Source organism: Salmo trutta, chromosome 18 (assembly GCF_901001165.1).
Source record: "Salmo trutta chromosome 18, fSalTru1.1, whole genome shotgun sequence".
NCBI lineage: Eukaryota > Metazoa > Chordata > Actinopteri > Salmoniformes > Salmonidae > Salmo > Salmo trutta.
This window is the reverse complement of record NC_042974.1, coordinates 30,744,016-30,768,680: the sequence shown is the minus strand read 5'-3', so window position 1 is coordinate 30,768,680 and position 24,665 is coordinate 30,744,016. Positions and strand designations below refer to the sequence as shown.

General features: G+C 44.1%; 1 protein-coding gene across 1 annotated transcript; it reads right to left on the bottom strand.

Moving 5' to 3' along the window:
- Positions 1 to 4,779: 4,779 nt before the first annotated feature.
- On the bottom strand, positions 4,780 to 23,393 carry LOC115153186 (neurotrypsin). The gene is made up of 14 exons (XM_029698328.1): positions 22,939 to 23,393; positions 20,990 to 21,032; positions 17,582 to 17,824; positions 14,680 to 14,818; positions 14,385 to 14,563; positions 13,214 to 13,361; positions 8,982 to 9,160; positions 8,718 to 8,859; positions 8,370 to 8,584; positions 8,069 to 8,210; positions 7,581 to 7,859; positions 7,293 to 7,415; positions 6,710 to 6,990; positions 4,780 to 6,528 (listed from the first exon to the last, which is right to left on the bottom strand). The coding sequence occupies exons 1-14, from the start codon at positions 23,014 to 23,016 to the stop codon at positions 6,209 to 6,211; spliced, it is 2,511 nt and encodes an 836-aa protein (XP_029554188.1). The 5' UTR covers positions 23,017 to 23,393; the 3' UTR covers positions 4,780 to 6,208.
- Between the last annotated feature and the right edge of the window lie 1,272 nt (positions 23,394 to 24,665).

Here is a 24,665-nt window from a genome sequence, read left to right as displayed (position 1 = left end):
TAGCATTCGTTTTAGTTTTATTTAATTATTAGAAGATTTTTATTTAACCTGTTGTGGTATGGGGGCAGTATTTTCACGGCCAGATAAAAAACGTACCCGATTTAATCTGGTTACTACTTCTGCCCAGAAACTAGAATATGCATATAATTAGTAGATTTGGATAGAAAACACTCTAACGTTTCTAAAACTGTTTGAATGGTGTCTGTGAGTATAACAGAACTCATATGGTAGGCCAAAACCTGAGAAGATTCCATGCAGGAAGTGCCCTGTCTGACAATTTGTTGTCCTTCTGTTGCATCTCTATCGACATTACAGCATCTGTGCTGTAACGTGACACTTTCTAAGGCTTCCATTGGCTCTCTAAAGCCGCCAGAAAGTGGAATGGGGTGTCTGCTGTCTCTGGGCAAAGTACAGCAGCAGAGATTGTAAGTGGTCAGCCTGGGGACAGTGAGACTGGAGATGCGCGTTCACAAGACTTCTCCATTTTTTTCTTTCAGTCTTTGAATGAATACAACGTTGCCCGGTTGGAATATTATCGCTATTTTACGAGAAAAGTAGCATAAAAATTGATTTTAAACAGCGTTTGACATGCTTCTAAGTATGGTAATGGAATATTTGGAATTTTTTTATCACGAAATGCGCTCGCGCGTTACCCTTCAGATAGTGACCTGAACGCATGAACAAAACGGAGGTATTTGGACATAAATATGGATTATTTGGAACAAAAACAACATTTCTTGTGGAAGTAGCAGTCCTGGGAGTGCATTCTGATGAAGATTCAGCAAAGGAAATACAATATTTCTTATACTAATTCTGAGTTTAGTTTGCGCCGAACTTGGCGGGTGTCAAAATAGCTCGCCGTGATGGTGAGCTATGCACTCAGAATATTGAAAAATGTGCTTTCGCCAAAAAGCTATTTTAAAATCTGACACAGCGATTGCATAAAGGAGTTCTGTATCTTTAATTCTTAAAATAATTGTTATGTATTTTGTCAACGTTTATGATGAGTATTTTTGTAAATTCACCGGAAGTTTTTGGTGGGAATACATGAACATCACACGCCAATGTAAAAAGCTGTTTTTGAATATAAATATGAACTTGATTGAACAAAACATACATGTATTGTATAACATAATGTCCTAGGAGTGTCATCTGATGAAGATCATCAAAGGTTAGTGCTTCATTTAGCTGTGTTTTGGGTTTTATTGACATATATGCTTGCTTGGAAAATGTCTGTGTGATTATTTTGGTCTATGTACTCTCCTAACATAATCTAATGTTTTGCTTTCGCTGTAAAGCCTTTTTGAAATCAGACAATGTGGTTAGATTAACGAGAGTCTTATCTTTAAAATGGTGTAAAATAGTTCATTGTTTGAGAAAATTGAATTGTGGTATTTTAGTTGTTTTTGTATTTCGCGCCATGCGATTCCATTGGCTGTTGGCTAGGGGTCCCACTGGCGGAACAGCGTTCCGCTAGCGGAACGCCTGTCCACAACAGGATATGTCAGGTGGAGGCCTGTTTAGGTTGTCCTCGGAGTGTACTTTCCAGCGTTCCAGCGTTCCAGCGTTCCAGCGTTCCAGTTGTTGGGATTGTTTGGTAAGAAGGTTTCCACGTTTGTCTCTGATGGAGTGGCTTCGGCTCCTGTTCTTCCCATGCCAGCTTTCTGGTGATCTTATACAACTCCTTGGAATTGTGTTGCTTGGCTGCCACCTCTGCCTCACTAGCAAGTTGTTCAGTGTGTGCTTTCTTGTCCCTCTTGCATCTCTTTCTAACCACCTTGTTTCTGTGTTGGTATTCCTGTCGCATACTTTTTCTTGGCGTCATCCATTCCCTGTTAAGTTTGGTCTCCCTCCTTGCCTCAATTTTTTTTCCAGGTGTCATCTGTGATTGTCTTTTCTCCTAACTTCCCTGTGGCCTAGGACTTCTTCACAAGGCTTCACAAATCTTGACCACTTCCTCAATGATTTCTCCCTCTGCCAATGCTTGAAATCTATTTAATAGAGATATTCCCCAATTCCTGGCATATCTAGTTATTTAGTAGTTTTCTCATCTCAAATCGCCTCTGCACCCTACTGCCCACCTTGCTCTTTACTGCCAACTTCATCTGGAATTCCCCTACCAGGAGGTGATGGTCTGAGTCGATGTCAGACCCTCTTTTGACTCATGACATCCAGGAGAACTCTCCTCCATTTCCTGGTTATTGTTATGTGATCAATCTGGTTTTCTGTTCGGTGGTCTGGGGATATCCATGTGGCTTTGTGGGTGGAGTTGTGGGAAAATACTTCCTCCAATTGCCAGCTCATTGAGGGCACAGAAGTCTGTGAACAGAAGACCATTCTCATTCATCTGTCCTAGACCGTCTCTCCCAATTGTGCCCTTCCAGTTGTCATTGTCCTTTCTGATCTTGGTCAAATACTTATTTCCCTCATTAAAATGCAAATCATTTTATAACATTTTTTATATGCGTTTTTCTGGATGTTTTTGTTGTTATTCTGTCTCTCACTGTTCAAATAAACCTACTATTAAAATTATAGACTGATCATTTCTTTGTCAGTGGGCAAACATACAAAATCAGCAGGGGATCAAATACTTTTTTCCCTCACTGTATGTCCCCCAATACAATTTGGATGTCTCTTTTGGGTACTTTTTGAATAACTGCCTGAGCTGTTGATAGAAGGCGTCTTTCTTTTCGAAGTCAGCTGAGCTGGTTGGAGCATAGCACTGTATGAATGTAGTATTGCACCCTTTAGATGTAAATCTAGCTGTGATGATTCTTGCGGACACTGGCTTTCACTCAATCAGGCTCTTTGCTGCATTTTTTCACAGAAGTTGTCCAACTCCATGTTTTTGTGGGTCTTCTTCATTTGTGCTTCCAGAGCAAAGGAAGGTTTCACCCTGGTGGTTTCTATTTCACCAAACATGTTCCACCTGCTTTCACAGACTCCAACAATGCTCAGGTTGTATCTTCTCATCTCTCTGGCTAGTTGTGACAGCTTACCTGTCTGGTGTAATGTTCTGACATTCCAGCATCCAATTCTCACTCTTTAACTTGAGCTGTAGTAGACTTTTCCTCCTCTGGGCTTTCAGTTGAGTTTGGCCCAGGGGATTCAGACACCCTTCTAGGGTAGTCTGTTCGGCTCAGGTTTTGGAGAGGTTGAGTTTACATAGTTTTGGTTTCTGTAATCATGCTTTGTCTGACCCCTCACCCTAGACCTGTTTGGTTAGACCTGCTGAGAGTTACCTCCCACCGACATATCTCTAAAGGGTCGTTGAGGTACACAAGCCCCCTCACCACGACAAGGTGACAGTGGCACAGTGTAAAGACAACAGTTCTCCCTGTGAGAATGACCTTAATTACCTTAATACCAGTAGACAGCATTTTAGCTGTTAGGCTTTTAAAATATCTATATGAATCATTGAACTAATTAAGTGCGCAACACTATGCACAATATGGTTTGGATGAGAAGCTCCTGTATAGTTTTAATTGCTATCCTTATTTTGTTTGTCTATATACTACGGTATGCTAATAGCTGCACTCACACATGAAGCAGGAATGTGGCTTTGGCTAAACCACATCCAAGACTAGTGTAAACAGAAAACTTGAAAATCTGAATGGCGCCACTGGCTCGGCAATCATGGCGCCGAAAGATGAAATTAAGTCTTGAGTGGCCACCGTTCATGATTAACCAACGAGCGGAGTTAATCTTATCAACCAATCAATGACAACATTCAAGCTGGCAAAAACCGGGACCACTGGTCTCTACACACGGTTGGCAGATTTTCTCGTGGTTCAGTTGCCATTTACCGCGGCCCATCTGTAGGCACCTTAATAGAGTTGTGATAAGGACCATGGCCTCTATTTGATCAATTGGCCACTGCACAGTTGATGTCTCTTAAGCAATTCCGAAAAAAATATAGACGGTTTGATGTCAGTTTGTTTCCATTTCATTCTGTCAATGTAGCCTATCAGTGTTTTCCCTCCTTTTAGCATCTGCCATGGTATTCACAAGCTGCCTAATGCAAAATAAAGAGCTAATCCAAGACCTCAGAACTTGCCAGCAGTCTATATATACACATAAGAATGAGAGAATCGTTTCAAAAGTAGCTGTTCTAACATTCACAGAGTGAGCCTAGAAGGAGTTTAGGAAACCCAGCCTGGATTCCCTTTCTGTCGTCTGTCTTTGTTCCTCAAAAATGTTCGATTCGGGACAGTGACACATTTTAGGCACAAAGCAAGAAACTTCAGATCGCTCAATGGGCCTGCTCCTTGCCAGGTTTGCCTCATGGGATGAGAACCACAATGCCAGTTTAGTTTAGGAGAGTTTACTTCTGTCAACATCAATGATTACTCTTGTGCAGGTAGTATTGCAATTGTGCACCAAATGTGAACGTGTAGCAATTTAGCGCCACCGATCTTGGGCAGAATCCCATTCAGCTATTATTACAGTTTGATCTGCAAACACAGCACTGACACATTGTAAAACAAAGCACTATTTTCTGACTTATCTTGAAACACTATATAATAGTAAAGTACAGGGGGGGGGTTTCAGGTTGCAATTCAATTGGTCAGCATAATCCTAAAAGTATGACATCATTTTCAATGTGCTTAAACCTCTGTAATCTGCCAATACCCAAGATGCCTTCAAGAAAACGTAGCCTATAGGAAAATGTCATGATGAATAAGACAAGCACATGGAAAATTGTCATTAGAGCTGTAATTCTGCTGTGCTGAGCAGGATGAGTAATATTGGAGCAACATAATGCTAATGAAACACAAGAGTGACTCAGATATTTAATGGCACCACTCAAAAACACATAATATATATTCACCTTAACATTCAAGGTATTTTATACAGAGTACTTACAGGATATGTATGAAGAGAGGCGTGTACAGTAGACCTATAGCATTCTGGAGTTGAATAAAAATCAGTGGCAGGAGCGAGAGTCTGAAGATTGTTTTAAAGAAAATATCACAAAATAAATAGTTCAGTGACAATTGGAAACATGCAGTCATGTGACTTAAAGCCCCATATAACAAAAGAAGGTTTGAACGTTCAGTGGAAACTGTAAACAAACATTCTAGCAAGTGTACAGGCGGTATTAGGGTTAGTTTTGTTTCCTATTGGGATTGAAGTACTAAAACCAGAGAGTTGGAATTTTGCGTTAGTAATAACCACATGAAGCTTAGACATCTATTCAGTATGAGAGTTTCAAAATCAGAGTGGAATGTGACCATGTTACGTCAGCACTGTATAGGCTTGGTAAGTATGTAAGATGTGTTCATGTTTTTCAAACTATAAGAATGATGAGAAGATTGCATGGATAATTTGGGAATTGCACTGCAACTTGAGACAAAAACACAAAGATATGGTATAGAATTGTGATGATGTATGAAAAATAAATTGACAGTACACACATACATGTAAACACACACACACACACACACTCACCCCGCCCCCTCTGGCTTCACATAATGCTGATAGGAAAGTGCAGCTTTTAAGAGAAATTGGTAGACAGATGGATACTGTATGTGGGCAGGCAAACAGGCAGACATATAAGCCTTTGTGAGAAGCCATGTCATCATTGCCACATTTACAGAGCCTCATAAAGGCCCACTCATGCCTCTCCTATGATCTAAACCAGCGATCTGTAAGCTGACCAATTTGGCCAATTGTTTTAATCAAGAGTGGAGCACATTAGTATAGGCATAAGTTAAAATGCATGCACAACCGGAATGTTCATGAAACAATTATTAATTTAGAAGCCACATGCCTGTATGTACTGTAAATATACAATATTGTACCTTAACAATACTCCACCTAACGCTTCTGACTAGACTTACTCCCATTGCCACCATTAATTGGCTTTTCACGGGTGTGGCAGTTTGATACTATGGCATGCATTCTAGTGCAATGTCATTCACCTATGCAGTCTGGTTCTCATAATTGAACCATTAATGCATTAAATGTTCTCATCAAAGTGGTATTTCCACGCAACCAAGAATGCACAATGTCATACAGGCTTCTCCAAGTGTATGCAAAACAAAAGTGACTTAAAAGCGCTCTGCTGGATGTGCAACTTTATGGGTGAGACCATGAGCAGATACCTGGGTGTGGTAACCCTCTCTAACTGGTCACTGCGCCTTTAATCCCCCACCTCCCCAAAGTCATATGATAACGTGAGCTGTCCAATGGCACAGTGGCAGCATCAGATCCTTGGAGGGTTGTTGGTGACCTGGTCAATCCAGCGCAGGAACCTGCTGACCCGCGTGTACACCCCGGGGAAGGAGGGGTCACCACAGCCATGACCCCAGGAGATGACCCCCGTCAGCACCCAGCGGCCCCCCTCTCCCTGACACACCAGGGGACCACCGCTGTCACCCTGGCAACTGTCCACGCGCCGACGGTCCGACAGGCTGCCCGCACAAAGCATGCGGCTGGTGTAGCGCTCGCCGTATCGCTTCTTACACTTCCAGGAGGGCAGCAGGGGAACCCAGGCCTGCAGCAGAGTACGAGAGTATTCCGAGTCTGAGAAAGAGAGAGCGAGAATGAGAAAGTGAGGGATAAAAAAAAGAGATAAGAGAGAGGGAGCCAAAATCCATGGAAATGTTCTGTCATATAAAATATCAAGCAATGAACAGATCAAACGGCTGATTCCAATATAAACACACAAGGAACTGTCTGTAACAGAGAGGCTCATGTTCAGCACCTGTGATGCCCCACCCTGTGATGACACAGGCGGCTGGCCTCTTGCCCCACTTGCTGCCAGGCGCAGGGAGGCAGGCTGAGTTGGTATGAGGGTTAAAGGCCACACAGTTGCCTTCGGTGCCCTTCAGCCTAAGCAGGGCAATGTCATACTCCCAGCCCTGGCTATGGTACTTCCTGTGAATGATGATGCGCTCCGGGGACAGGCTGCGCTCAAAGTCATCCCTCTCCTCCGTGTGGTAGTCACCCAGTCGCAGCACGTAGCGCGATGGGTCCCTGCCAAACCTAAGAGAGGGAGAGAGAGGATGAAAAAGAAGAGGACAGGAAATCAAGGTCTGAGGAAGTTGAAGCCAAGCTGAAAAGAAGCCAGACTGAGAAGAAGCCAAGCTGAAAAGATCAGGACAGTGACTCAAGAAAGTTTCACTTATCAGTGGCGTGTCATCAATCTCTTACTAACAATACTTTATACAATTACTGACATAGACAAGCTCCTTGATAGATCATTTATTGTATGCATGACACATGTCATTTTTAGAACGGAGTCACTGCAATTCCATCATTGGACACTAGACGTCTCTGTGTCCCACCTCTTGAAGCAGTGTGCAGCAGTTAGGACCCAGCAGGAGTTGATGAGCGTGGCTCCACACAGTGGATGGTTCCCTTTGGACTGGGACTTGAGCCACAGAGACACCTGCCATGGCCAGTCCCCCCTACCACAGCACAACCAGGGGACGAGAGAGAACATATGCAGAAATAGATCATGGTTGACTTAATGATGTGATCATTTGACTTGTGCGAAGTGTTTACATATACCGTATCTATGCAGTGATAGAAAGTAATATAACCCTTTGTACGTGCGTGTGTTTACAGTGTACCTAATTGACTTGTCCCCTCCAATTATCCTCCTCCTGCGGCGCTGTGTGTTTGGCCTCATGCCACAGGTCTGCGTTATTATGGCGCCGTCTCCCACCGGCTCGGGGACGTAGTCACAGATGACCCCTGCGTCTTCGCTGTGCTTGCAGTCATGGGCGTCCTCTCCCTCGGCCGGACACTCCCCCAGGGACACCTCAGCCCCCGTGCACCTCACATTGTCTAGGTGGATGGGGCCCTTGCCTGTTCCAAAATATGCCATGGAGCGAGCCTTCGACACCCCACTGAGGAAGAGACAAGGGGAAAGTACATTTCAAAATTCCTAAATGTCCCCATCTCCTAAATGGCAGTTAAAGAGTTGATCACTCAGAGACAGGGAAACCCCAGGTGTCTCACCACATACTTGACTTTGAGGTATGAGGTATACCACAGATGAGGGAAAGGATATGATACATTAACAGCGAGAAATATGAGCGAGAGAATCCATATTTACACAAATCTCAGCTGCCTGCAGACCACTGCAGCATTGACGTCATTCCAACCGTCATCACACACGCTCCCCCATTGGCCGTTCAGAAACACCTCCACACGCCCCTCCGTCCGGCTCTCTCCAGCAACCAGTCGCACCAGAGGGCCTGGGGCCAGAACAGAGAACCACCATGAACCACAATGTATGAATTAGAATTTTCTTTGCAATATTCACCAGAGGAGATAGACATCTAACAGAGATATGTGGATAGGAACTATGATTTGATTTCTTATGCGTTCTCAGTGGGTACAGTTAGTTGGCCTACCTGCAATGCGTGGCAACCCTGGCACCTCATTGGTCTCTCCCCCCCTCTCACAGCGCACCCCTACGTCCTCGCTGTGGGAGCAGTCATGGCGACCCCACTCGGCGTGCCCGCAGGCCAGCAGGGTGCCCTCTGACCCTTTACACTGCACCTCATCCAGCAGGATCAGCCCTGTGCCCTCTCCGTACATCCCGTCTGATGTCACCTCTGCACGCCCTCTGCTGGACAAAACATGCCATTACTACAGTATCACTACACTATTACGACTATATCACAACACTATTACTACAGATACACCTAATTCCCATGTTCAGATTGTATTTGTACATATAAGGACTCCTGTAGACCCACCTGAAGCCCAGCTGTCTACACACCACTTGTGCGTGGTGCTCAGTCCAGTTGTCGTCACACACCGTACCCCAGTCCCCAGAGTGGTACACCTCCAGACGACCTTCCCAGGGACTGTCAGACCCCACCAGCCGTACTACACCATCTGCAACACGGTGTGTATTTGAGACAGTGTGTGTGGGACAGAGGTGCATGTGTTTTGCATACACATATGTGTCATGTTCTGGCTGTTTACATACACATAGCGTTCCTGTCCTGACTCCTGACCTGTATATGGGTTACAGGACACGCCAGCATCCTCCATGTGGTCACAGTTGTGTTGTTGCCAGTTGTTGTGGGGACACTCCTCCAGGGAGAGCTCGTTGCCTGTACACTGCACCCCGTCCAGGAGGATGGGCCCAGAGCCCTGGCCAAAGTGAGCCCACGTCCACGCCTTCGGTACACCCCTGAGTGGAGACACACACAGGCATACACAATGATCATATGACTAACTCACACAAGAAATACAAAACACCATATATGGACAACATGTAAACAATATATGGCAACCACTCAAGGGTCATTCCAATGTACACATATAAATGTATTCCCACCAAGTTAACAGGCCTTACGGGTACTGTACAGAGCACAAAAACATGCACTTACAAAGCAGAGAAACACATTTACACGGCACAAAAACCCCAGTCCCTGTTTGAACACTCATGCACACCAAATATAGTCAGTATAATAGAGAAATAAATTATTAATGACCAGTGGAATATCTGAAAGTGTCCTGAGACCGATCCACTTTGCTTTTTGGTTTATCCACTCTTTGTACACACGCACTGTTGGGGCGAGTGACTCTGAACTTACAATGGCTAGCCTCACGTCATTATATATTTGATTTTTTTCTTGTACATTTTGCTATTTGCCTCGTGACTCCTGCATGCTTTGTTGACTACGAACTTTCTTTACCCAACTGTGGGACAGACTGTTTGTTCCCACACTCGGGACTCTGACTCTCTATTGGTTACACAGACTTTTGGCCTCCCATCCTATTCTAATCACCTCTCGACCGGCTTTGTATTCATGTTACCTGATGAAATTGCTGTACAATATGATCTTGTTGCCATCTGATGCACATTCAGATGTCATAAATCAGCAGTGCAGAACTGTCCCTGTCCAGTGCCGTGCCTGGATTGTATTACTGTTGATGATGTCTGGAAATGTGCATGTACACCCTGGTTCATCTACTGTTGCTAGCCCCAATTCTGACTTGTGCTCTGATATCTGCTTCACTGATTTCTGCTCTTGTAAAAGCCTGGGTTCTCTGCACGTTAACACTAGAAGCTTATTACCTAAAATGGATCAATTGAAAGTGTGGGTTCACAGCTCCAATCCAGATGTGTTGGTCATTTCTGAGACGTGGTTAAAGAAGAGTGTTTTAAATACTGATGTTAACCTTTCTGGTTATAACCCTTTTCGGCAAGACAGATCTTCCAAAGGTGTGGGAATGGCAATCTTTACCAAGGATCACCTTCAGTGCTCAGTTGTCTCCACCAAGTCTGTCCCCAAACAATTTGATTTGCTGGTTTTAAGCATTAAACTTTCAAATAGCTCTTTGTTGACTGTTGCTGGGTGCTATCGTCCTCCATCAGCACCGGCCTGTACCCTACCTGCCCTAAGCTCTCTCCTGGCCCCTTACACTAAGTCTGAATATGTCCTGCTAGGTGACCTAAACTGGGACATGCTTAAACCACCTGACCAAGTCCTAAAGCAATGGGACTCCCTAAATCTTTCTCAGATTATTACCAATCCCACAAGGTATGACTCCAAACACCCAGAAAAGGCTACTCTCCTCGATGTTATCCTCACAAATAATCCTGATAGGTATCAGTCTGGTGTTTTCTGTAATGTCCTTAGTGATCACTGTTTTACAGCCTGTGTTCATAATGGCTGCTCAGTGAAACGACCTGTCCTGATTTGTCATAGACGCTTGCTAAAAAGCTTTAATGAGCAAGCATTCATTCATGAACTGGCCTCTGTAAAATGGTATAGAATCAGCTTGATCGCCTCTGTCGAAGACGCTTGGACATTCTTTTTTGATATTTTCAGTGGTATTGTTAACAAACTCGCCCCTATAAAGATAATGAGAATTAAAAACAGGTTGAGCCCCTGGTTCGACTGTGATCTTGCAGAGTTACTCCACATCAATAATTGCATTTGGCGAAAGGCTCGGCACACGCATACTCAGGCAGACTGGCTCTTGCTCAGGCAATTGAGAAATAAGTGCACTCAGGCGATCCGGAAGGCCAAAGTTAGTTAATTTAAGGAGCAGTTCTCTCTCTGTGGGTCTAACTCCAAGAAGTTCTGGAAAATGGTTAAAGACCTGGAGAATAACCCCCCCCCCCACCCCCATAGCTGCCTATGTACCTTAATGTTGATGATGTGGTTGTTACTGACAAGAAGCACATGGCTGAGCTCTTTAAATCACCACTTCATTAAGTCAGGATTCCTATCTTGCCCTGTTTATCAAAAGTGTTGGAAAAACTTGTCAATAATCAACTGACTGGCTTTCTTGATCTATCGTATTATCTCGGGTATGCAATCTGGTTTCCGCTCAGGTTATGGATGTGTCACTGCAACCTTAAAGGTCCTCAATGATGTCACCATTACCCTTTATTCTAATCAATGTTGTGCTGCTATTTTTATTGACTTGGCCAAAGCTTTTGATACGGTAGACCATTCCATTCTTGTGGACCGGCTAAGGAGTATTGATGTCTGAGGGGTCTTTGGCCTGGTTTGCTAACTGGCTCTCTCAAAGAGTGCAGTGTATAAAGTCAGAAAATCTGCAGTCTCAGCAATTTCTTGTCACCAAGGGAGTACCCCAAGGCTCGATCCTAGGCCCCACGCTCTTCTCAATTTACATCAACAACATAGCTGAGGCAGTAGTAAGCCCTCTCTCATCCATTTATATGCAGATGATACAGTCTTATACTCAGCTGGCCCCTCCCCAGATTTTGTGTTAAATGCTCTAGAACAAAGTTTTCTTAGTGTCCAACAAGCATTCTCTACCCTTAACCTGGTTCTGAACACCTCCAAAACAAAGGTAATGTGGTTCGGTAAGAAGAATGCCCCTCTCCTCACAGGTGTGATTACTACCTCTGAGGGTTTAGAGCTTGAGGTAGTCACCTCATACAAGTACTTGGGAGTATGGCTAGATGGTACACTGTCCTTCTCTCAGCACATATCAAAGCTGCAGGCTAAAGTTAAATCTAGACTTGGTTTCCTCTATCGTAATCGCTCCTCTTTCACCCCAGCTGCCAAACTAACCCTGATTCAGATGACCATCCTACCCATGCTAGTTAACGGAGACATAATTTATAGATATGATATTCTTTACCATTCGGCCATCAGATTTGCCACCAATGCTCCTTATAGGACACATCACTGCACTCTATATTCCTCTGTAAACTGGTCATCTCTGTATACCCGTTGCAAGACCCACTGTTTGATGCTTATTTATAAAACCCTCTTAGCCTCACTCCCCCCTATCTGAGATCTCTACTGCAGCCCTCATCCTCCACATACAACACCCGTTCTGCCAGTCACATTCTGTTAAAAGTTGCCAAAGCACACACATCCCTGGGTTGCTCATCTTTTCAGTCCGCTGCAGCTAGCGACTGGAACGAGCAGCAACAAACACTGAAACTGGACAGTTTTATCTCAATCTCTTCATTCAAAGACTCAATCATGGACACTCTTACTGACAGTTGTGGCTGCTTTGCGTGATGTATTGTTGTCTCTACCTACTGGTCCTTTGTGCTGCTGACTGTGCCCAATAATGTTTGTACCATGTTTTGTGCTGCTACCATGTTGTGTTGCTACCAAGCTGTGGTCATGTGTTGCTGCCTTGCTATGTTGTTGTCTTAGGTCTCTCTTGTCATGATGTGTGTTATGTCCTATATTTATATTTTATATATTTTTTATTTTTAATCCCAGCCCCCATCCCCACAGGAGGCTTTTTGCCTTTTGGAAGGCCGCCATTGTAAATAAGAATTTGTTCTCAACTGAATTGCCTAGTTAAATAATGGTTCAATAAAATAAATAAATAAAACGTGTGGGTGATCTGCTAAGAGCAACGATGACATCTGAATAATCTGGACCAGCTGGCTCTTCTCCAGCAGAGCAACAACCCAAAACACTGTAGGCCATCAAAAATGCATGCCTTCCGTTCATCTATATTAATATAGTTCACTCAGTGGGAATGTAGCAGTGTAAATACAGCTATCCTAGCAGGAGTGCATCCAGCTTTGTGGAGTACAGAGAGCCTTGGTTGGTGGGCAACTTCATGCCTGGGAACCCTTGCTACCACTGATAGGGCTTCACCTCTAGTTTTTACCTACATAGGAACTGAGTCACATTTAGTGGAGGGAATCACATTAATAACCCATATGTTGCCTGCAAGTCAAGCACCATGCTCCACCCAATTGAGCCATCAGAACCTCAGTGCTGCTCACCCCAGTCCCAGCTGCCGACAGACCACCTCAGCATCGATGTCATCCCACTGGTCATCACAGATGGTGCCCCACCTCCCATCATGGTACACCTCCACACGACCCTCGAAGTCCTCCAGGCCACCTACCAACCTCAAGGGGGCGCCATTGCCTGAAAAAGACAGCAGAAAGCGGTTACTTGGCAGAACATGTAGGCATCATGTTACAATAGAAACCACCGTTCTTCTAAATTATCTACTTGTCCACTTATGGTCTCCTTGATGAATGCAAATGTAAATAACCTCGTGCCCAGTGCCATGATAAATAAAGTAATCTGAACCACAGAACTGTTGGAATGCTGTGACCCCTAACCCTGGCTCAGTTTGAGCGCCGGCATGTCATTTGAAACTACAGCAAGTATAAGTATGTGCGGGATGCAGGGAGCAGGAAAGAGGGGTGGATCAGTTATGCAATCGGAGTATGTGAGCAGCCCTGGCAGAAAAGTTGAGGAGGTGGGGGGGAGTGTTTGGGGTGGGGTTGACAGGGGCTCAGGGCTCTCAGATAGCAGGGCCTCGGGACTCTCAGATAGCTCTCTCCCTCTTAATGTTCCAGACTGAATAATTCACTGCACCACGCTAAATATATTGCCAGGGCCTCCTCCTCTGGGCACCCCTCTCTCTACCTTCCTAACACACACGCAGAGGCACACACACGCAGAGGCACACACACAAACACCCACCACTGTTGTAGTTCATTGTGCCCCTTTGGGACACTATGACACGAGTGCTGTAGAAGCCGCAAGAGCTGGCAGGCTCAGAGAGCTCTAAAAGCTATGTGAATTGCTAGGCAGGCAACATCAGCTCCCTCTTGGCCATGCTGCTCAGAAGAGACTGTTCTTGTTCTAGCCTTGCAGTGTTTGTGTTATGGAGATGAATCTTAGCCACAAATCTCACACTGGCCCAGCAGCTCTGACTGAGGTGGGAGAAGGACACTGGAACTCTAAGAGAGAGGGAACACAGTCTATCACTGTCTTACTCAAAAAGGGGAAGTGGCTCTTCACAACTTTAGATAACTCTACTGGTAGGCCTAGTACACATGTAAAGTAGAATGTACTACATTTATACTGTATGTGTAGCACTTGTGAGAAATCTATGCTTTATCCCCATGGATGTTTTGAAATCTCCAACAGCCTCACCTTCAGGTGCAGCACACACCACCCCCGCTTCGTTGCCATGGTTACAGTCGCTGGTGACAAACTTCCGACTCCTGCAATCCAGCAGAGCGTTTTCGTTGCCACGGCAGCCAAGGCGTTCATAGTGGAAGAGTCCAGAGCCGGGCCCAAAGTAGGAGTGCTGGAGGGCCGTGCCAATCTCACTGCAGACAGAAAGACAGGATGGACGGAGAGAGAAAGACAGGTGGACAGTCAGGAGTGGAGGGCAGGATTTGACACACGCACGAAGCAGTTATACAAGTACGGCAGTAGCTCTCACCCCAATCCAAGCTGTTTACAGATCACACTGGCATCGCGGTCGGTCCAGTGTGTGTCACATACCGCCCCCCACTGGCCATTTAGGTATACCTCCAGACGCCCGCTCTGAGGGGAGGACCCACCTACCAACCTGGCAGCTCCTGGAGAGGAGAGAAGGCATTAAGATATGGAACAGCACCAGAGATTGTGAAATCATTTGAAATTACAGGTGGGACATCTCTCTCTCACACCCGTCAGAAACAGGCAGACCGACAAAGGGCTACCAAGTAAACCATGAATCCAACAGGTGTGATTATCTCAGGATAATTGTATAGATTATCCTTGGTTTGTGGGTTTTGCAACACTAACCTATTCCAACCTGACAAACACACACGCATTCACACACATATACCCTAAGTCAAATCGCCTACAAACCCTGAGAAAGGTTAACCGTTTGAAAGAGAAAGCTTGGGAGGGCTAAAAAGAGACAGACAGATAACGACAGCAAACACAGATATTTCAACACGGGCATATCTACATACAAGCAAGGTGCTGACAGGCCAGTACAAAGACAGACAGTTGGCTAATGGACACGCAGGGTAAAGGCTGACACATGCTTCCCAGTCGAAACAGTTTGAGCATATATTATGACACCATTTTTGACGTTTTGGTGTTCGGCAGGGTTTTTCTTCAGGCTATTCGTGCACACAACATTTTTTTTCTTGAGGCAAGTCGAAGTTCGGTAGCCGAAGTCTATGCCCCTTCGCCAGTGATTGATCAACAGTAGGGGTGGGAACTATGGACGGGATTCTTCAATGAAGTGTTTGCTGTCATTCAACGAGAGAGAGCACAGCAGCAGCAAGGCCTTACTGTCTGCAGTGCACTACTAGTTTTCATGCACATTTTTCCACTTGAGAAGTACTGCACCAAACATCTTAGCTAGATGTAAAATTGCAAGACTAAGCAAAAAAAGTCAAAACTAATTACAGATTTCTTAATTTTTTTCAAGCATTTTTCTGGTTTTTCAAGTAAATGTCTTTAGGGAGTATGCGAGCTCAGACATTCACTTGACCGAGTTCTGCTAGGAGCAAACCGAACCTATGGACAGTATGTGGAGGCCTTTACACTCCTATTGGGGGGTGGGAGTCACAGAGAGAACAATATCAGCTGCCTAATGGATAGGTGGAAAACACAGTGGGAGTTGCCAACTAACAGACATACAGAAAAGTAATGGGGCACAGACAGATTGAGACACAAGCAGACAGGCACATACAGTGCATTCGGGAAGAATTCAGCCTCCTTCACTTTTTCCGCATTTTGTAATGTTACAGCCTTATTCTAAAATCGATTAAATTGTTTTTTTCCCCTAATCAATCTACTCTGAAAACACCATAATGACAAAGCAAAAACAGGTTAAGAAATAGTTTTAAAACTGAAAAATCACATTTACATAAGTATTCAGACCCTTTACTCAGTACTTTGTTGAAGGACCTTTGGCACCGATTACAGCATTGCTGCACAGCTATTTTCAGGTCTCTCCAGAGATGTTCGATCAGATATAAGTCCGGGATCTGGCTGGGCCACTCAAGGACATTCAGAGACTTGTCCCGAAGCGATTCCTGCATTGTCTTGGCTGTGTGCTTAGGATCGTTGTCCTGTTGGAAGGTGAACCTTTACTGTCCTGAGCACTCTGGAGCAGGTTTTCATCAAGGATCTCTCTGTACTTTGCTCCGTTTATCTTTCCCTTGATCCTGACTAGTCTCCCAGTCCCTGCCACTGAAAAACATTCCCACAGCATAAGGCCACCACCATGCTTCACCGTATGGATGATATTGGCCAGGTGATGAGCGGTGCATAGTTTCCTCCAGGCGTGACGCCTGTCATTTAGACCAAAGAGTTCAATCTTCGTTTCTTCAGACGAGAGAATCTTGTTTTTCATGGTCAGAGAGTCCTTTAGGTGCCTTTTGGCAAACTCCAAGCGGGCTTTCATGTGCCTTTTTACTGAGGAGTGGCTTCCGTCTGGCCACTGTACCATAAAGGCCTGATTGGTGGAGTGCTGCAGAGTTCCCATCTCCACAGAGGAACTCTGGAGCTCTGTCAGAGTGACCATCGGTTTCTTGGTCACCTCCCTGACCAAGGCCCTTCTCCCCCTGATTGCTCAGTTTGGCACGGGCGGCCAGCTCTAGGAAGAGTCTTGGTGGTTCCAAACTTCTTCCATTTAAGAATGATGGAGGCCACTGTGTTTTTGGGGACTTTCAATCCTGCACAAATGTTTTTCTACCCTTCCCCAGATCTGAGCCTCTCGGAGCTCTACAGACAATTCCTTCAACCTCATGGCTTGGTTTTTGCTCTGACATGCACTGTCAACTGTGGGACCTTATTTAGACAGGTGTGTGCCTTTCCAAATCATGTCCAATCAATTGAATTTACCAAAGGTGGACTCCAATCAAGTTGTAGAAACATCTCAAGGATGATCAATGGAAACAAGATGCACCTGAGTTCAATTTCAAGTCTCATAGCAAAGGGTCTGAATACATGCAAAAAAAGGTATTTCTGTTTTTACTTTTAATACATTTGCAAACATTTCTAAAACCTGTTTTCGCTTTGTCATTATGTGTAGATTGATAAGGAAATGTTTTTACTTAATCCATTTTAGAATAAGGCTGTAACGTAACAAAAATGTGGAAAATGTGGAAAGTATTCCGGTCCGAATACTTTACAAATGCACTGTAGGTTCCCTAGATAGTTAGATGCATAGATATCCTGCCAGAGCAACATGATCACCCCAAAACCACAGCAAAGATACCTCGCAATTATTTTTTGGTGTCTTTGGAATTCATACACCACTATAAATCACCTGGTTCCAGGTAGTTACCCAGCAGTATTGATTCCCTTGAAGTAAGTATCAGTCGGTAAATCCTCACCCTGGTGGCAGTCGCAGTAGGCCCAGCCGATGGCTCCAGAGCTCTGGCGGAAGAAGCACCAGGGATTGGACTCGCGGTCAGGGTTACGGCAGTAGCTGTGTTCGCCCAGCCCCCGGCCCGGGTACTGCAGGACGTAGTCTGGGAACTCTGTCCACTTCAGGCAGGGCGAGCCAGAGTCAGTCTGAGACACAGAGCCGTTGTAGTAGCCCAGCTCAGTGAAGCCTTCTGAACAGGACAGAGGAGCTAGGGAGAGACACATTCAGATACAAGGGGTTAATCAAAGGATGAGCTTCTGTTGAAGCTTAGTTAATACAGTAGAGCGATACACATTTTTGTGAGACGAAGTGATTGGGGGGGATTAAAGCAGAGTTTTATAATTAAGTCACAATAAGTCAGGCAGGCGTTCAAACAATTTCCTCTCCTTTGTCTCTCTCTCTTTTGGTTCCACCTCCCCCTCTCTCTCCATCCTCAGAGGTAAAGGAGTGAGCCACCTGGCTGGTCAGACTGACAGCATGTTGCTGCAGTGCAGGGTCCAGAGTATTTATGTAGGTCTGCTTTGCTGAGTCACAGAGCGTGGCGGGCTACCTTCTCAGACAACCTGAAAACCTGTGCCCTTACTGCAGCCATCTCTCTCTCTGTGTGTGTGTGCACGTGCGTGCATATATCTTAGTCCTTAAAATGCACCCCAGGCATACAGGTCTTAAAATTATATAAAAAATTCAAATCCTCACAATTATTTTCTCAATGCTGTCGAAAGCATAGTTTGATGATAGATATACAACTTTGGAGTAGACAACTATTCCTCAAGAGGGGTGGATGCTCGTGTCCAGAATCCAGTGCAAAAGCCATGGAACAGGAAGTACTGATAAACTGAAACTCACTGCAATGCAATTCTCTGAGTAATCCAGGGCTTTTTAATTACAGATGCATTTAACTGGGTCTGCGAGTGCTGCATCTCTATTCTTTAATTGGCTTTGAGAAAGCGTGAGTTGGGATCGTTACGGAAAAACCTGGGCTCGGCCTTACGATCTAATCTACGCAGGTTAAAGAACCACTGGGACCACTTGTAAAGATGACCCATCACATTGAATAGGAGTGGGCCATTAAATACAAACATACAGCTGGTCCACAGATTGAGTTTTAAACAGGGGGGAGGGTCTGTGGTTTAATGCAGAGGCAGACATTTAATGGCAACCAGAGCCAGAGGCAGCCCTGAACTTGATCTATAAATAACCCATGTATTTCCAAGGGATCAATGTCTGGTAATACATCACGCAAAGAATGGAGACAGTTGCTTGAGAATGTCAGTTAAACGCAAATCCAGAACCAACTATAACTAACTGAATTATCAGTCCCTTTTCAATGGGCTATGTATGCGCTAATCTGCCTAGCAGTCAGTCTTTAGTAGAAGTAAGATAATCTTTACCTTTAGACCCATGCTTCCTGTGATGTGTAACTGATATGGCAGTACCTCAGCCCATGGTGTGTGCGTACTGTGTAGGATATGAAGGAGAGACGTGCTAACATTCCTCTAGATCCAAGTGTTAAACCCTGAGGAGATTGGAGGGAAGTGGAAATGGGCAGTGGGGTCCAGCCAGGAAAGGAAGATATCCTCTTCACGCACCTAAACTTCTCGTCCTGAACGCTCTAAACCAGTGGATTAAGGACCGCAAGTCCTTTGAGGTGTCGCTGGGTAAACATTCACAGCTGTGAGCAATCGCTCGCAAATCTACACCCGCCCAGTGAGTGGCCTAACCCCTGTCTGTGTTTGTTTGAGGGACTGCTGGTCCACATTCGCACAGGCTTAGTGACTTAAGACTGGAGAGGGTGTCTGATTGATGCCTGAGAGAAAAGACATCTTGAAGGAGCAATACTCTGCTCAATTCCAGATTGACACCTTGTCCCAAACCCTGGTCACTTCATGTAGATCTAAAAGGATTGGATAGGTATGAGCAATATGGTAATAGCTCCACCATGCTTTTTGATAGATTAGGTGGATTTGTTTTGAATTTTTCTTACACCCATCTAATCCTTTCAGATCTCATACTCAGAGGAGATACATGTTTGATAGAGTTCACAGAGTAAGAGGGTGTGCCAGAGACAGAAATGTTATGGATAGCGTTATTACGAAAGGTTACCGGAACACACACACTTACGCGCCACAGACCCGCACACAAGTTCACATACAGATTCAAACACACACATGAACAAACTTACGCTGCCCACACCCAAACACAAACACCCAAAACCCCAAAGACAAATGAAAACATCACCAGCACATGAAAGCAGATGTGCTGTATTGAATGCGTATATGCATGGATAATCTGTTTCCATGCAGAGGACGAGATAGGGAGTGAGTATATGAATGCATGTATCGAGAGCAAGAAACTCAGTATGTACGTTGGTGTCATAAATCTGTCTCACTGTCCATCCCAGTTTAACTAAGCTCTAAAGTCTCTTAACATAGCTTGCATTCTATCCTCGATGGGTGTCTATAGTTGAGCCACAAACGGATACAACCATCTTTAAGATCCAGACTTTTTGAGACCCCATAACATAACAGTAACTTCACCGAAGACAAGGACCAGACATACAGCATCTGGTTGTTGGAGAGTGAGAGTCGATCAGAGATGATGTCAGGGCTCTTAAATCAGGGACACTCACATTTCCATAAATGAAAGCCTAAACATGAGAGAATCTTGGGGGGGGGCTGGTTATGTGTATTTTGGCTGTGGATAAAGAGAGCGACATTCCCAGCAGACCTCCTCCACTGTTAAACAGAAAGAGAGAGAGAGAGACAGAAAGAGAGAGCGAGAGAGAAATAACAAAAAAGAGAGACTGATGAGGGAGTTGAGCGTTGCCTGAATATCAACCCATCCTTCAGAGGCTCAATTAAAATCACCATCTGATTATCAGCAGCTCTGGAGGCATCAAATGACTTGCTAATAGCGTATTTAGCAGAGGAGGGAGGCTTTTTTGATAGAGGGCTTTTTCAAGCTTTTGTTCTGAAATTGTGAAATTTTGCTGAAACAACACCTTGCCATCTCACATCCACACCATCCCACTAGGTTGTTCATTTAGGCCAGGGATGAACAACCCCAGTCTTCTGGGGCCGGACTGGTGTCACACTTTTCCCCCATACCTAGCAAACACAGCTGATTAAATGAATTGCATTCTAAACTGAAGATCACAATTAGTTCATTATTGGAGTCTGCTATGTTAGCTGGAGCAAGTGTGACAGCAGTCTGGCCCCCGTGGACTGGAGTTGCCCATCCCTGATTTAGGCTATTCAATTAGTGCTGCTGAGTCATTCATCCAAGTCCTTGGATGACTTGGCAGAATCACAATGATGGATGGATGAAATCAAGACCTATTAGAAATAAGAGGAAGAGGAAAAGAGGCGTCTACCTGCACTCTGCATAGTATTTAGGTAGCCATCTTGAGAGATGACCTGCAAAACAAAAAAAAGACAACAGAATATGAACCTGCAGGCTTATTTCATTTAGACCAAGTTTTCCACATTAGGTTATGGAAGCCTGTTCATAAGTAGTCCCTTATATCCCACAAGTAGCCTGTCGGATTGTTTGCAGCCTTCATACAGAACAACCTTTTCCCTATCTAGTATTATATTGTAGCCTACTTATAGAAATATGGTTTTACTCAACCTATCTATGCTATTCTGTAGATCTGTGAAAAGCATTGTTACACTGTGTTAACCATGTTCATCCCTCTCCTCTTCTGCTATCTGTTTTCAATGACTTTCTATTTTACCACTGAGGCCGGGAGCAGGTGGCATCGCTTAGAATGTCTATGCAGAAAGCAATTCAATTATTGAAGGGTTAAGTTAAAGGGTTGTACTTTGTGGCACCACTATCCCCACCCAGGCCACGAAAATCAATACTGTCATGCATGGGAAACAGCTGCACCTTAATCAGTTGAACTCTAATAATTGCATCTGTCAATCTAATGGAGACAGGGGCAGCTGGAGTTCTGGATAGAAGGATTCTTTGGGGAAAAGGACAGGAGTAGTTCCTTAGCCTATTTAAAAATGAATTCACTGTTGTCAATGGGTAACACTTTATAATAACATGAATGAGAATTAATAAACTATTTATAAATAGTAGCTTATACACATTATTCATAAATTACTATTTCATTATTTGTAAAAATGTATAAACATGCATAAGCATTTGATAAACATTACAGTTCATAAGCATTTCTAGCATTTAACGTTGAAAGTTATAAAGTGCATGGAAGTAAGCTAAAACAGTTGACTTTACTCATTTTTGGGTGCTTTTGTTGTCACTTTAAAATGATGTCGCCTACAGCCTCGAACCATGTTTTACAAAAATGTTGCTCTCAAGGAATGTCATTGGCTATATGAATCAATTGCTATTTGCAAGGAAGTTTGAACATATCATTGAATGCATTTGCCCCAGTGTTTACATTTTTCTTGGTGGTTCACTATTGCACACATCAGTGTGCCTGGCTTTAACTACTGTAAAACGCATGATGAGATAACTCTGGCGCACGACCTCCGCAAGGGATGGCGCGGTTTGACAAAACTATTTCTCGCCATCTAATGAAATCGCTGGCGGGGAACAAAAATAATTGGGTCCTATTCAACCGAATTTATACTAGAGAATCGTTGTATTTACCAATTGATGGGCGCGCTTACTGTGCAGGCTTTAGGACACACAGTCAGCCTTTAGAAATGAATTTAGAAAAGCTCAGCATGTATTTATCTGAAATGTTTTACAAAGTGATACTGTATTTACAGTATCTTAGGATGAGTTACCTTATGACAACAACAAGCCAAGTTTGATTGCTGAGGATAGGGTGATAGTCTGTCCCAATTATTTCCTTCACCGGCAATAAAACAAACTGATAAGGGTAGGCTATAGGCTATTGCTCGTTCTTAAGTTTTCTTCTTGGGAGCAAAGTCCTTAGTGAAATGAAAATGTAGCCTACATAGGGCACTATAAAATAATTGGAAGAAAAATAAAAGCTTAAGTTCAGTAATGATGCACTGCAGCAGTAGAGCTGGCTTAATATGATACATTCAGATGAATATTCAGGTGAATATGTGTGGCCCAATTTGGATGGTTTAACCTCAGAATTCGGGTTTACTGGCACACGAGAAGGTGCCACGCACAGCATACCTTTTGCAATTACACATTGGTTTATGTTACATAGCCAATAGACTACGCGAAGTCTATAGCCTACCTACATATTCCCAATCAATGTAAATCGTAAGGAATTCGGTAATCTATGGTCACCTGTTTACCTTTCTGTTGTCAATTCATATCCCCTCGCAAACAGAAAACGCACAGTGACGATGAAAGATGGACACATACCTCTCCAGAAACTGAAACCAGAAAACACCATGCAAATGACAGAGAGAAGATTCCTTTTAAAGCGTCCTTGTCCATCATCCTGTTACATGTGTCATTGCCCGCACCTTGCGCATGTTTCACCCATATCCAAAACAAACAGCCAGCCTCCGAGTGCAAGCGACACTGACCAGAGAGAGCCCGCTACTGAGTGTCCAAAGTTAGGCGCGGCGGAGGACAATGAGACGATGTGCTTGTTTTTTCTGTGTCTGGAAAAATATCTTTAAAATAATCGAAACTCCTATGTGACATTACACACCCTGGGGTACCAGCTGTGCTCCAAGCTTCGACTATAAATGACGAACCCCCTAGTGAGGAAGTGTCACTGAAAGGAGACACCGGTGAGAGACACGCTGTCGCCTCTCTCGCCTTCTGCGCGGCCCACATATGCCGATATGTCGACAATAAACAACACAGCAAGCTCAACGCGGTTTAGTTGTAGGCCTATTGCACTTGCGTGAAGGGGCGTTGCTGCGCTCAGAGGATAGGTAGGTGAGTGAGGGTTTCATGTTTTATTAATGAATATTTGATTGAGCTGAGTAGGCCCCTAACTTAATATTGCTGTTGGATATTAAATCAAGAATATGCCTGAATTGAATGACACCTGGATTTTTATGTAGACGGTCATTTCAACCAGTCACCAAAACGCAAAAAAACATAAAATTACTAATCTCCAAATTATGCTTTCATAGCATGGAAAGTTAGATAAACTCGAAGATCAATGAAATGTATATTGCCTTGCAGTAACGAGACCTAAACACATTCTATAACATAGATCATGACACTGTGGCACTCTCATTTAGGCAAGGGTATTGTGCCATATTTGGCTAATGGAGATCTCCAGATATGTAATTGGCAATAGGCTAGTACTAGTCATTCTCCCACTAAATTTGTTCCAGGAGTCGACTAAGCTAGGCTACTGCTCACAACCCAAGGCAACAGTGGAAACATTTTATGAGACTTTGAAGCCATATGAACACATGTTGGCAGCAGCAGTATAGCCTAATGCGTAGAGCTTACTTAAAAGCCAGGTTGTCTGACATGTTGGACCCATATATAGCCTGCTTGTCAACTACAGATTATTTTGAAATTGTTAGCTCTGGACTAATTTTAGAGTTTGAAATAGACTACGCTTTTTGGCTATGTTTTATCAGTAACTGTGTTAAAGGTGTGTCCCGATTTATTTTCATTCCGTGTGGTAGTGTGACCTACACCTACAGCAGTGGAGACTCCTCAGAGGAGGACCATCCTCCTCAGGGAATTTCATAAAATGTAAATGGTAAAACATTTAAAAAGTTATCATTTTTAGATAAAATTATACTAAATATAATCACGTCACTAAATCATTGATTAAAACACTATTTTGCAAAGGTCTACAGTAGCCTCAGCAGCACTCTGGAGGGTAGCACCATGGTGTAGCCGGAGGACAGCTAGCTTCCGTCCTCCTCTAGGTTCATTGACTTCAACACAAAACTTAGGAGGCTCATGGTTCTCACCCCCTTCTATAGACTTACACAGTAATTATGACAACTTTGGGAGGACGTCCTCCAGCCTACCAGAGCTCTTGCAGCATGAACTGACATGTTGTCCGAGGTTCAGAGAATGAATCTAGTAATGAAAGCATAAGCTAGCTAGCACTGCAGTCTATAACATGTGGTGAGTGGTTGACTCAAAGAGAAAAAGACAATAGT